This window comes from Bos indicus x Bos taurus, chromosome 10 (genome assembly GCF_003369695.1).
Source record: "Bos indicus x Bos taurus breed Angus x Brahman F1 hybrid chromosome 10, Bos_hybrid_MaternalHap_v2.0, whole genome shotgun sequence".
NCBI lineage: Eukaryota > Metazoa > Chordata > Mammalia > Artiodactyla > Bovidae > Bos > Bos indicus x Bos taurus.
This window is the reverse complement of record NC_040085.1, coordinates 52,700,935-52,716,383: the sequence shown is the minus strand read 5'-3', so window position 1 is coordinate 52,716,383 and position 15,449 is coordinate 52,700,935. Positions and strand designations below refer to the sequence as shown.

General features: G+C 36.5%; 1 protein-coding gene across 4 annotated transcripts in view; it reads right to left on the bottom strand.

Moving 5' to 3' along the window:
- Nucleotides 1-15,449, bottom strand: part of DMXL2 (Dmx like 2) — a 166,995-nt gene that overhangs the window by 45,751 nt on the left and 105,795 nt on the right. For all 4 annotated transcript variants that reach the window (XM_027554014.1, XM_027554013.1, XM_027554011.1 and 1 more), the window contains exons 16-20: nt 13,644-13,763; nt 11,222-11,449; nt 7,432-9,108; nt 4,106-4,216; nt 386-555 (exon numbers count right to left, since the gene is read on the bottom strand). In XM_027554014.1, the coding sequence (XP_027409815.1) occupies nt 386-555; nt 4,106-4,216; nt 7,432-9,108; nt 11,222-11,449; nt 13,644-13,763 (2,306 nt within the window). The remainder of the gene's footprint in view (nt 1-385; nt 556-4,105; nt 4,217-7,431; nt 9,109-11,221; nt 11,450-13,643; nt 13,764-15,449) is intronic.

The window sequence follows — 15,449 nt, the reverse complement described above, 5'->3', positions numbered from 1 at the left end:
TTATGTATTAACCTAGCCATGCAGAGAATCTGTTTTATAAAAACAATGTTTTTTCTATCTAATGTATATAACTGACATACAGTTTGTATTTTCCTCAATTGGGACACATCTCAACTGATAGCAGAATATACTATATTCCGTAAGTATTATATACTTAGTATATATGGCATAAGTATTATATACTTAGTATATATGGTAAAAGATAACTGATATACTGAATGGAGAGTTTATAAAGGTCAAGATTCAGAAATGTCCAAAAATTTTTATTTAAGAAATTCTCAAGATCTCAAGATGTACAGATGAATCCCTCACCACAGGTTTTCTGAAGATATCTTTTATGCTCTAAGAAAATACTTAACTCTAAAATGCAATGACATACACTTACCTTTTCAATGCATCTTCGAAGAGTGTTGATATTCCTGACCCACCAACCTATTCCCATAGCTCTCAATTCAGACCACTGAGGGTCCCCTCTCTGAATTGCTGGAATCATATTAATCAGCTCCTCCTCAGCCTCAGAATGAAAAGCCCAGGCAAAATGGCAAGTAGATACACCTAAATTAAAAAGACAAAATAATAAGCATCAGAACTCTATCAAAACAAACAAAAGTAATTTTCTACATACTCATGTAATTCCTCCTAGAGAGAATTTTCAAGCAGAAAAAAAAAGTATGAAAGGATTTCTTCATTCAAACTTTTATAGTGTAAGTATCTAAATAGAAGATCATTGACAGGAAACATAAAACCAAATTCTTTTTCTCAAATATATTTGCTGGAAGAATGGAAACATTAAAAGCTAATCACTAGAAAGAAAGATATTTGAATACTGAGCCATTCATACGTTTTCACACATACCAAACCAATCAAGAATAAAAGGTCTGGTCAAGCCTATGTGCTCCATGAACATGTAGGTCCCATTTCACAGTGCCACCTGCTTGCAGACCATATCCATCACTATTGGACACTGAAAACTGCCCCATTCATCCCTCTGGTCAAGAAGCTATACGTATTACCTGAAAGCAAACTCTCACCTTAATGACAGCCCCAAGGAAGAACTGTTAGGAGGCACGTTCCTCTGTCTTTGGTGTCTCCTTTAAAAAGAGAGTTTAAAGCTGCCTAATTACTGATGGTATACAGCAAATACTTTTTTTGCCCTGATTAAAAAAAAAAAAAACTGACAGGGATCTAGGCTGTATTAGAGGCAACAAAATGGATTTAGTGACACCCTCTATGAGTCTGTCAACAGCTGAATGACTGGTTTTACTCCACTTGGAGCAGGTGAAAGAGAAACATGACAGAAGTGAACCACGGAGAGATGTGAGACAGTGAGAATGCTCCCGGGAAGAACCCTGAGGATCCCAGGAGAGAAGCCAGACAGTCAAGTCAGCCATCTGCAAGAATCCCTTTGGAAACAAAGAAATGCCTGACACCAATGACAGTCTGATAGTCACATTACAACACAGGACTCTCAACACATTTCTCATTGCTACCATCTCTATACAACTGTGTTTGAAATCGTATCACAGAATCAATGCAAATTAACTGTCACTATAAATGTAGAGGAAAATGAACAAAACTTAGAAACATCAATTTGTATTTTGTCATACCCTAAAATGCAGATTAATTCTCTATTTAAATCTGTCCGGGGCTTTCCTCACAGCTCACTTGGTAAAGAATCTGCCTACAATGCAGGAGACCTGGGTTTGATTTCTGGGTCAGGAAGATTCCCTGGAGAAGGAAATGGCAACCCACTCCAGGAGTCTTGCCTAGAGAATCCCATGGACAGAGGAGCCTAGCAGGCTACAGTCCATGGGGTCACAAGCATTGGACACAACTTAGCAACAAAACCACCACCACCACCAAATCTGTCTGGTTTAAGAAATAGTCAGTGTATGAAATAACTATAAAAAAATTGACACTTCTTTAGAAATTGCTATTATAGGCCAATGCAAAATGCATACTTTTGCTGACACAAACATTTTAATATAAAATAACAATATAAAATATACCCTATACCCTTAAATAAATTTCATTGATTAAATTTTTGGTATAACTAAAAGGAAACCAAAATACACAACAAGCATGTCAGAGGAATTTGGTTCAAAAATAAGATTAAGAGAGCAGTGACTCTATTTGGAAACCTAACTATTAGAAGTGAAAAAAGGTATTAAGAAGAAAAAACCAGGCACACCAACAGGCACTTATTTTTATTTGTCTACCAACATCAGGCTATTCTTTGCAATATATCTTTGTTCTTCTTAGCTTGTCTACTAGCTACTTAGACCCTGATGCTGGGAAAGATTAAGGGCAGGAGGAGAAGGGAGGGACAGAGGATGAGATGGTTGGATGGCATCACCAACTCAATGGACCTGAGTTTGAGCAAACTCTGGGAGATAGTGAAGGATGGGGAAGCCTGGTGTGCTGCAGTTCATGGGGTCACAAGAGTCAAACACAACTTAGCGACTGAACAACAACTAGCTATTTAAGTTTTTCCCTGAAAACTGTTACCAGACCATCACCGACAATACCAGTCACTTTTCTCATCTCCAATGTTTTAACTGTACTAAAGGGAAAATGGAATTTGACAAAGCTTTAGGAATTTGAGGTGTTTTAAGTCTCCTTAGGCAATGTACATAATTGTCATTAAGTGATTCAGTACCATCTGATCATCATTTAAAACTAAAATTTAAAATATTAAAACTAAAATTTGAGATACCATTTTTTAACCTATTCCAAATGGCATTGCTACTGCTAAGTCGCTTCAGTCGTGTCCAACTCTGAGCGACCCCATAGATGGCAACCTACCAGGCTCCCCCATCCCTGGGATTTTCCAGGCAAGAACACTGGAGTGGGTTGCCATTTCCTTCTCCAATGCATGAAAGTGAAAAATCAAAGTGAAGTCGCTCAGTCATGTCCGACCCTCAGAGACCCCATGGACCGCAGCCTTCCAGGCTCCTCCATCCATGGGATTTTCCAGGCAAGAGTACTGGAGTGGGATGCCATTGCCTTCTCCGATTCCAAATGGCATAGATTGTTCTAAATGATAATATCAAGTATTGCAATGAGTTGAGTTTTGGCATCATTAACATTGGTTCTGGGAATTTAAGTTAGCACAGTCTTTCTGAAAGTAGCAATACTTCTAAGTGTTAAGAATTTTCAAACCCTTTGATTCAGTAGTTTCACCCCCAGAAAACTAATATGAGGAAGTAATTAGATATATATGAATATTTATATGTAAAGTTGTAAGGTCATTCAGTAGCATGATAATTCAAGTAAGAAAAAAAGCAAAATTTGTATTTTTAGAAAAAAATTAAGGATAGATGAATTATAGTTTAAAAACATGATAGACTATTAGACAGCTGTTAGAATCATATTTTCAAAAAAGCATTTATTGACGGTAAAGGGTAAGTACTATGGGTAAGAATAATGAACTATAAAGCCTGACATTCTAGGTCCTACAATACTAAAACATATTTTATGGGGCTGTATCCAAGATGCTGGTTTCAAAAGGGACACAGCCCACTACACTGGAATTCTAATTCAAACTCTAACAACCTGTGTCTTGCCAGGTCACTTTAAACTCTACAGTTTTGATTTTTTAATCTCTAAGTTAGGGGGCTGATATAAGTCTATATATCTCACATCAGCATATGTGGCAGTGTGCTGGAAGTATGCAAATCTACTGGGTTATTATGTGGCAGATATTCCTGAAACATTAGCTTTAGTTGTGAGTAAATAACTTATAATGCTTATATTAAAGTAAACACAAATAACAATGCATAGGGCAAAATTTTTAAAGCAAGGGTATCAGATATCATAGAAATTCAGGACCACTTTAGGTTATAACACCAGACTACCCAGTTTACTCCTAAAGTACTATGACTTTTGATGACTGAAGTCTGAGAAACTGAGCCAGATGAGCAAAAGTCACAGAGTACAGCCGAAAAATAACACAGGTAAAGGGTAAGTGGGTACCCTGTGACAGGAAGATCTTAAGGCTGGTGATGGGTATGCATGTGATGACTTATCTAACGTTTATACACAACAGTGAATACACCAACCACTTCAATATGAAATAAAAGTTGCACAAAGGTTCAAACAATACCTTGATGAAGTAGCTGTACTCGGTATAAAGGAGGCAGCGATGTCAAAAGGCAAGTGTGCAAGCGCATCGCCAATAAGTACCGTAAACCACACTCATCCAATGTGTCTCTTCCTTTAAAGACAATATAAATTTAAGGAAAAAGGAATGCAACAGGTCATAAACCAATGGAACGTTAGAAAATAAACATTAAATAATAATTTACAAAAAATACATATGAGTGTATTCCTTTCTGAATACTTCAATATCTTTATCAATGCATATAGCTTCTCAATAAGTACATGTATATAATAAAATGGTCAAAAGAAAAAATTTGAGAAAAATGTAAGCACCTATCAGTACAGGTAATAATAGTACTTAGAGCTACTCATAATAAAAGAAAAGGAAAGAAATTTTGAAATCCAATAAAAAGTAATAGGTATAATTTTAAAAAATATTCCCTATGAGAATTTTTCCTATTTTAAAAACTAGGAATTACATAGTAAACTTATTTATTATATAATTAAACAGGTTAATATTTTCTAGATTGGTTAGCTCAAATGAAATACAGTACTATCCATATTTGAAATTTGACTCCTCAGGCTAGTGTTACCAAGTTAAGGTTGAACTCCAATTCTGATCTCACAAATTTGCTCTTAGTCAAAAGTTGAGCAGAGGTATGAAAGCATGATAAGTTAACTCAAAATTATAGCCACTGTTGGATAAAAGCAACAGAAAAATACTAACAGCACCTAGCCCAGTAACTGCCACTTAGGAAGTACTCAAGAGTATTGAATCAAATATTTTCTTGAAGAAAATAAAACATTTTAAACTGTCAAAGTTCCAGCTCTACTTCCCATCAGCTGTATTTGTTCATACACTCATTCATGTATCCATTCAACAAATTAAGCATCTGCTACATCGGAGGCACAGTTTAGGTACTGCAGATTGGGCAGGAATAAGGCAAGGTCCCTACTTCCAGGGTGCTTACATCTTAGGAGACAGGGAGAAACAACAAAGAAGTAATGTGTCTAGTGGAAAATTAATGCTACAGAGAGAAATAAAGCCGGACTAGGAGAAAAGGGAGTGCTGGAGTAAGAGGGTTCTATTTTATATTATGCAACCAGGGAAGAACTTTCCACCAAGATGACATTTCAGCACAAATCTGAGGTGGTTAGGGAGTGAAGGGTGCCTAAATCTGGAAGACAAGTATTCTGTGCAGGGCAAACAGTATGTACAAAGATGTTGAGATGACTGTGCCTGGTGTGTTTGTGGGACAGCAGGGAAGCCAATGCAGTAGAGTGATGTGAAGACAGATCACCTGGAGCCTTGTAGACCACTGAAGGATTTGGCTTTTTTCTAAAGTGAGATGGGAAGCCACCAGTGTTTACTGAGCAGAGGTGAGATTTAAGGTGATTTTGTTTTAGAACAATCACTAGTTCCCATGTGAGGGACAGACTGAGGTAACAGGAATGAACCAGTTTTAGGAGCCTTTGTCAATAATTAGGCAAGATGTGACAGTGACTTGGACCAGAGTGGTAACAGGAGAGGTGATGAGAAATGTCTGGAGTCTCCACACAGTAGAACTAACAGCATATGACAATGGACTAGATTGGGGCGTGAGAGAAAGCTGAGTCCGGAATACCTCTAGGTTGTCTCATCTGAACAATGGAGGGATTCACTTGCTTCGAATCCATCATCTGAGATAAGTAACTATTTAATCTCTGAGCTTCAGTTTCCCACCTGTGAAATGGAGACATTCATTCCTGCCTCATCTACCTCATGAAAGTCTATGATAGGAGGAACAATTTTTATACTGCCTACTTAAGGATACCTCATGCGAAGAGCTGACTCATTAGAAAAGACTCTGATGCTAGGAGGGATTGGGGGCAGGAGGAAAAGGGGACGACGAGGATGAGATGGCTGGATGGCATCACTGACTAGATGGACATGAGTTTGAGTGAACTCCAGGAGTTGGTGATGGACAGGGAGGCCTGGTGTGCTGCAATTCATGGGGTCGCAAAGAGTCAGACACAACTGAGCAACTTGAACTGAACTGAAGGATACAGTTTTATGTCCGAAAATTTAAACTATTTTTCACAGATTGTGACATAGCTATTTTCTTAATATCCCAGAGTAAAATCTCTAATATATACTAATAAATATTAAGTTTGCAACAAAGGCTTAAGGCTCTTCTGGGAAGAATCCTGCTCTACTGCATACAACCTCATAATGATTCAAAAAAGTTTTAATTACTAGAGTTATAAAATAAGTCATAGGCAAAATCCTCTAAAAGTCACTAGTTATTTTAATCTACAAAAAACTTTGGAGACACATTACAAGGGCATAAGTCTATATGAAGAGAGATATTCCAGGTAGCTTTGAGGAACAGACTTTTTTCCTCAGACTTGTAAATCTTGTGAAATAATTAAAAGAGTACAGGCTTGGAGGCAATGATTTATCCACATCTGAATCCCAGTTCTGCCATTTACTATCTATGAGATTTTATATGTTCCTGAATCTCTCAGTGTCTTCCTCTAAAAAAAATCAAGTATAATAATGGCTACCTACTAGCAGATTGTTGTGATAATTAAATATGATAAAGTACATGAAGCTCCTGGCACATAGCAATTGTTCACTCCTCCACAGTATTTACTGAATGAATGATCAATCATTTTCGGTATCCTTTGCTAATGTCATCATTTAGAATCAACACCATTACCTTCAACTATCTGCATAAAAAAGAATGGAATCTAGTTTCAGGAGGTAGTCAAAATTTTTCTGGTTACAGAATGAATTAAGCAAGACACGCGTTACATTAAAATGTATGAAAACCTCTTTCTCAAGACTTTTTGGAGAAAATTAGGTGGTTATAAAAGAAATTATTTGTACCTAGAAATGTGAAGATGAACAAGTTGTGTTCATCAGGGGAGTTGTGGGGGGGGTAGCTCCTTACAAACCTGGTGGTTCAATAGTAAAATTAACAAATGGGCCATTTTTATCACTAAAAGCAAAATAAAAATAAACCATTTTTATTTTTAAACAGAATCAATCTGTTAAAAAAAAAAAAGATTGTATATCCAAAATTATATAAGAGTTTCAGGATAAAAACTCAGGTGAGGATACACACAGATATTACAAATACATAAAGTTATGTGCACAAGTCAGAGTCTACCCCAATTGTCTTCTCTTTCACAACTGATATTACCTAATAGTAACTGTCAACTAGAGAGAACATTTCCCTGTAAGGTTTAAAGAAATGCAATTTAATACATGAGTCATTATATAAATAACACAGACAGTTAGTTCTATTGACAATAACTTTCTAAATTTTTAGTGAGAGTATTTACCTGAGTAACTCTTATCTCTGTTCTCATCAAGCTCAGTACTGGTGGTAGCCACCGTGTCAGCCAAAGCTACAAGGAACATCTGCTCCAAACGAGTAAGGCCTGGTAGACTTGAGTGCATGAGATGACTAGAAAGTACCCTAGCATGTTCTTGGCCAAAGTAAGCTGGTCCATATTGAGAAAGATTTATTACTTTTGATTTGTTGTCTCTCTTTTCTGGCTCTAAGTCGATATCATCCGTTGTTATATCCTGGATTTGGAACAGCTCTGAGTACTGGTCCTCTGGTTGACTTTCTGCATGATCTTCACAGCTCTGTGGCACTTTGGTACTTTCTTCTGAAACTCTGTAGGTTGTATCTTGATCAGCAGCAAGCAATGCATACAAGGGTAGTGGAGGAATAGAATCTATCTCGGTATAATCCCGAGTACCATCTTTGCCTATGGTGACTGTATCCTTTGCTGTACTGCCACTTACACTAATGGTTCGAGAGAGGTGTCGCTTAGTGCCTTCTCCAGCATCAGCATCTCTAACTATTGCAACTTCTCCTGCAATGCATTTTACTAAATGAGAGAGAATAGCTTTGGCCCTGCGAACTTTCCCTAAATCCATCAATTCCAACAGCTGGGTGGGATGATACTGTGGGAGAGTAGGGGAAAGGACATGCGCAGCTTCAAATAAGCCACCATCTTGAACTACAGTTGGTGAACAAAAAACATCATCAGCAATAGCTGTTCCTTCAGCAATACTTTTTCTTGACAACATACTAGATTTAAAGGCAGAATGATCTTGTATTGCTGTCTCTTCTGCCTCAAAACTATCAGTGTGAACGTCTCCAAATCTGACAGCGTGCTTCCACTGCGCATATACATGCATTTCACAATCCATTCCTACCACCAAGATCCCATCTCTTACCCAAGAGAGAGAGACAGGCAATGAAGGTGTACCATCAACAGAGGACACTAAGTCTATAGATCTAAGAAGAACCCATCGTGACCTAACTCCTTGCTTGATACTTCCACCTAGTGGTAAAGTAATGACAGCTACTCCATCCTTACTATTGGTTTGCTCAGTCACAATTCCTGAAAGCCGCCCATACATGAAGATATTAGCACCAACCCCCACTGTGAGAATGTGGGAACCATCTTCTTTTGATACCCAGTCCAAATGTACTAAATGTTTGATATTCGGAATAAGGTATCTATCCTTGCTCAAAAGTTCATCTGATTTGCTGTACACAAAGAGATTACTGTCAACACTGACCCTTGAATCAAGTACACTCCCAACTTTGACCAAATCATCAAGATGAATTGTTTGTTCTAAAACCCATTCTGACCCTCCTGTAGATTCACATTCGAATATGCAAACATGCATGGAAAATTCTTTTGAAACAAAACCATTGTGGTGGATCGGCTGTTTGTAAGCCACTGCAAGGCGACCCGTGTATGAACAGCTAACAGCAACTGGTCTTCCCACGATGCTCACTGTACTGCTATTATCTTCTCCTTCATCATTCATCAAGGGCCATCTTCTCCAATGATAGGTTTCCTTCTCATCACTTTTACACTGTAGGTTGGTTTCCATACAACATTTCCAGAAGCGTACTTTATTGTCAGAACAAGTTGTAACGACTAAATAAGGTGCAAGGCACACTGGATAAATTGAAGAGGAACTCAAATGGCCTTAAAAAAGAAAAAGTAGGTCATCATAATAAGAGAATCACAAAATAATACGTTAATACTCAAAGTCTAGAATGTGATTAATTCAAATCCACTATGAGCTTGTTCAGAATAACTCTGTAGTCCCTTACTAAATCAAATATTTCATTAAAATAAAACTCAAAATCAATCAAACAAGTCAAAGTTTAATCAATCAATAAACCTGTTATCTGCTATAAATTACATCTTTACCACACACACTTCACTGGAATTTCATGCTGTATCTTTTATCACTTTCATCATAAATACATTAACAGTCATTAGAATTTGCCCTTCAAATTCCTCTAACTGGCCCTCAAATAATCCAGACACTAGATCTACTCCACCACAAAATGCTTTCAGTCAACCAGACAGACATTAGATCTCACCTTTTTCACAGGTTTAATTCATGCTCTCCTAACAATGAACTAGAACCATTTATTCCTGATGGCCAAAAGATTAACACTTCCCATTTATTGTCAACTATAACATGAGGGGTAACAGTGATTAAGATTGGTTGATCTTAATCTTAAGATTGATCAGAAAGCCTGGATTCAAGTTCCAGTCTATCAACGCCTTCCTAACAGTAGGAAAGCCACTTAAACATTTGAGTCTGTTCTACCTATCTAATGGGGATTATGTTACTACTTCCCTTGGAGTGTTACTGTCCAGTAAGATGTTTTAAAGCATTTTATAAATTCCCTGCAAAATAGAATTTATCATTATTAATTCTAATAAACTTATTTGCATATATCATAAGCTTTCCAAATACTTTGAAAGTTTCAAAAGCTAGGGATGAGTAAGAGAATCTCATACTCAAAATCATTCACCAGTAACTGGAATAGTCTTGAAACTCTGATTTTGATTCTTCAAAAACACTATTCTAGGAACTCCTCAATCACAAATTCCGCAAGTGACAGATCATTTTAAACTCAGATGTCAGTCCTGTTCTCCAAACTATTTTATCCACCTTGCTAAAGTCAGTATCACTTTAAGCAAACCAAACTATAAACTTGTATCCTATATTTCCCCCCAAACTATCTGCCAACTCCTGTTCAAACATACTTTATAATAACACAATGTGGATGAAAAGCCTTAATTTTTTTTTAAAAAAAAGCTTCAATAATTCACATATGAACATATATGTTCTTTGCAATTTTGCTATCACAGTATTCCTATTTATAGGGGGCTTCCCTGGTAGCTCAGATGGTAAGGAATCTGCCTTCAAAGCAGGAGACATGGGTTTGATCCCAGGGTCAGGAAGATCCCCTGAAGAAGGGAATGAACGGCTACCCACTCCAGTATTCTTGCCTGGAGAATTCCCTGGAAACCACAGTGCAGGCAAGAAACCCTGCATTAAAACATCCACACCATAGTCTGACAAGCTGATTGTATTTATTTTATATTTATCACAGGAAATAATTTCTAATATATACATGTTTCTAAAAAGATGCATCATTAGTAGAAAACAAATCTTTCTTTTTAATTTTTTATTTTATACTGCAGTGGTGGCTCAGACAGTACAGAATCTGCCTGCAATGCAGGAGATGTGGGTTTGATCCCTGGGTCAGGAAGACCTCTGGAGAAGGAAATGCTTACCCAATCTAGTATTCTTGCCTGGGGAATTCCATGGACAGAGAAGCCTGGTGGGCTACAGTCTACGGGGTCACAAAGAGTCAGACATGACTGAGAGACTAACACTTTCTTTCACTTTTCATAGCTAGGTAACAATGTTGTGATAGTTTCAGGTGGATAGCAAAGGGGCTCAGCCATATATATATCTGTATCCATTCTCCCCCAAACTCCCCTCCCATACAGGCTGCCACATAACATTGAGCAGAGTTCCCTGTGCTATACAGAAGGACCTTATTGGTTATCCATTTTAAATACAGCAGTGTGTACATGTCCAGCCCACACCCCCTAACTATCCCTTCCTCCATCCTCCCCCCACTAGTAATCATAAGCTCATTTTCTAAGTCTGTGAGTCTGTTAGAAAACAAAACTTTTAGTGTCAAATTTACACCTGTTTCAGAAGAGACATCCATCTTATGCACTGAAGACTGCTCTGAGCTACAAGTGTCCAGTTTTAACATCTTACCTGCTGACGGTGTTGCTCTTATTACTTCAACTCCTACTGGGAGATCAAGAGGTTGGCTATATACCAATCTAGAACTCAGAATCAGTTTACTAGCAGTTTGAAGGTTGGCAATTGATGAGGAATGTGACATGGGGCTCATGCTAGGAGAGGTTTCTGGAGAAGAGTCTACATGCTTCTGTCCAGGGACTGAAAGTAGACTCTCTGATGAAACACCTTCTGAAGTTTTAGCTTTGAAAACAAATTATGAAATAGATTACTATCATCACTGTGTACATGAACTAGAACAATACTTTGTTATAATATAAGAAATATAGTTTCTTCAAAGTGTTCTGGAGACAAGATCAATTTTAAAATTTTCCTTGAGAGAATTTTCTTAAACTATTTCACCCTTTCTTAGCATCATCAATTACATCACAGGGATACTGTCAGTGAAGAAGCACAACATGTAAGATACAGGGAAAAAAAACTTATGTTCCCTAGTTTCACTGTTTTCAACCTTGAAAACACATCAAAAACTTGAGGAAGCTTTAATATGAAGATTCTCAGGCCTAAACATAGAAACACTGACTCAGTTGTTCTGGGGTAGATTCCAGAAATCTGCATTAATAAGCAGCCGAGGTGTTTCTGAAAGAGATAGGTCATAAATCAAATTAACGAATAACAAGGTACTGACTCACTCAAGAGATGCAGAAATTTAAACTTGGAAAGCTTAATGATTTTCCTAAGCTCCTATAATTAGCTAGTGGCAAAGAAGACACTAAAATACCCGCCTATCAACTATCAAATGCTGAAACAATAAACACGATTTCAAGAACATAGGAAACTTCAGACAAACTTCAGACAGTACTAGTTGAATGGCTTTGTAAGCACAGTGATCTTGATCTTTGTTTAAAAAGTTTTCAGCTTTCACATTTAGGTGAAGTGAAAAATCTCTAAGCAGATTTAGTTATTTGTGCTTCTGCGACATGTATGAGATACTCTGCAACATTTATTTATTATATTTGTATGTTCATCTCACCCTCTGTCCCCATCTGGTAGGTTAAGAATTCTCTTCCTTGAAGGTATTATATAAGTGAAATAAGTCAGATGGAAAAAACACAAATATCATATGGTTTCACTCATATGTGGAATATTTTTAAGTAATAAATGAACAAATAAAGACTAACACAGAAACAGAGAAAAGATTGGTAGTCACCAAAGGGGAAAGAGGATGTGTGTGTGGGGTGGTGGGGAGTGAAACGGGTAAAGGGAGTCAACTCTATGGTGACAGATGGAAACGAGACTTTTGGTGATGAGCAAACTGTAGTGTATATAGAAGTCAAATTAACTATTGTAGACATGAAACTTATATAATGCTATCAACCAATGTTACCTCAATTTAAAAAAAAAGAAATAAAATTATCTTCCTGACAAGATTTTAGATCCCTCTACTCCTGCATTTCTGTGAAACAACACATTATGCCAAGAATTAACTCCAAAGGCTTTGAAAAGATTTGGGGATTCCTCCTACCACAAGAGGATTAGGCTCAACCAGGCATGGGTAAAGGTTCTACTGCATCATTTGACTTTTTCAATGCCAGTTCAGGGCCCAGTTAGAACTGCTATTTACATAGTTACATGATGATGTTGATTACCAAGGGAACAAAAAACATACACACTAGTATTTTTCTGTAATGTTTAGTATGTATAAAATCATTAAAATTATATAATCAATTTTCAAAACTCTCAAAAATTTTGGATTAACCAATTTAAGGCAGATTCAGTTTGATAAGGCTAACCATGCAATTATTCATTTAAATTCTCTCTCAGGAAGTCAAAGTTTGTTTTAAAAAGAAAGATTCATAATCAATTTCTGTACTTCATATTACACATCTTCTGGTTTGAAAAAACATCAATATGAACATGAATGGCAAAAGTGTGGCTGAAATTTTTTTTTAATCACTGCTGCATTTCCTAATATTCCACAAAATCAGTTCCACCCTTTTGAACTTCAGAATCACATTTTTCTAAATAGAAAATCTGCTTCTTTTAGATATGTTATAGCAAATATGCACAGCATCAGATGACAGTGTGTATTAACCAACAAAAAATTATAATATTAATTTCACAGGCAAAACTGACTTATAGAGACATGGTATCTAGAACAGAGTCATAACAGACCTTTAGTACATACTAATTAAAAATCAATCAAATTTATTAATTTAATATGTCTCACTGAACCCATTTGGTTTGTTTTTAGATTAACCTGTTTCAAATTAGCAATTTATGGCCCTATAATTAAAAGTTTGGCATATACATACTTCAACTCAGCAATTCAATTTACAGTTCACTGGATCATCATTTTAACCAACCTAAAGCATGTCCAGTAAAAATGAATTTATCTCACATTATCTCTACATAAAATTGTTATATAATTACTTACCTAAACATGCCTGTATGGATTTAAGATGAAGGTGCCACATGTGGAGAATAGAGCAATTATTGCTGTCCTTTTCAATTACTACTAGAAAGAACTTTTCTGAAAATGGTGGTGGCCGATATCCTATTGTTAAAGGAAAAGAAATATTTAAGTTAACATGTTTCTATAGGCAACCCACTCCAGTACCCTTGCCTGGAAAATCTCATGGACAGAGGAGCCTGGTAGGCTACAGTCCATGGGGCCACAAAGAGTCGGAGACGACTGAGTGACTTCACACGTTCACATGTTTCTATAGGGTTAAGAGAAAGACATTTGTTTAAACAAAATCTCTTGGTATGTATAGAAACTGGAAGGAAAAGGAAGAAAAGATGTTTATAAAGTTTTATATCTTTTGTGCTGAAAGTTAAGTGGCTATCAAAGACTAATGGGGCTATGTCATTAAGTACAAAAGCCAACATGAATGGATGCCTACTGATCAAAGATGGGACCATCTGAGCAACAAAGAATAAAAATGAACACAATTTATTAAAACACATTCATAAAAATACCAAAAATGAGAGGGCACTTAACAATAAATGAGGAAAGGAAGGACAAGAAGGACCGAAAGGAAGAAATGAAAGGGAGAGAGAGAGAGAAAGCAAAGCAAGAGAGGGAGAAAAGCCCAGGAGCAAGTCAGCCTCACTGGATGCCCCTGGAAGTAAGTGGGGCACCAACTCCTTAAATGGAAAACTGGAAATTAAATGCAAAGAATGAAGTAAACATATATTCTGCTTTTTCTATATGTAAGATAGCATTAAAAAAAAATTAACAGTCATGGATGGAGGGTTGATCGTGGTGGTACCGAAGAGACTTTTTAGAAATTTTACATTTTATGAAAAGATTATTTGTGAACATAGTTTTTCCTGTTGACAATTACATTTTTCATATAGGATAATGAGATCTACAAAGGACAGCAAAAACTTTCTTTAAAAATGTAAACCTGTACATTATATGAAGTTATGGGCGTGAGACTTTTGAAAACTGTAAAGCACCACAGAATTTAAAGAATATTTCATTCAATGAAAAGAAAGAATAGAAAAAAATGAAAACTCATAATGGCAACTCATTGGGAAGGAGCACTGCTAAAACGCAAATTGTGGCCTCTGAATACCATGCTCCATGGGAAGGAACAATTTGGGGGCGGGGGGTGACTCCATTCTTGCAAAGGCTATTTACAAGAGAAGGCTGGTATATCTTGCTGTGCCTGAAAGAAAGCAAATTATCAAAACTAATAGGGTTGTGTCAAAAGGACTCAGGACCAATTCAAAGTATCTTTACCAGTCTAATATAGGACAATGTGAACATTAAAATTATGATTGTACTCACTGAAATATGTTAAGTATATAAAAATTAATGATTGATATATCTTTGTATGCATATTATTCAATAAAGAGTTTTTCTAAAATGGGTTCATAATGACACACAAAGTAAAAAGAAAGACAACAACATTCATCCATAACCACCAGCAGGAACCTGGGAACAAACTCCTTTGAAATCAATTAAAGAGAAAGAACTCAGCACTTACTCTGACTTTTCTAAAAAGAACTCTATTTCAAGACAGCCAAAAAGCTCTCGTGGATAAGGAAAAGCTTTTCCTTACAAATGCTTTCCAGCTAATAAATAAATGAGAATTAATAAAACTAGAAAATCATACTTGAACAATCCTTAATGAAATAATTGACTGAAAAGCAACAATATCAGTGGAAGAAACCATGAGATAATAGATTGCTGGCATATTTTACACTGGCGCCACCAGGTGAATTTTCTGAA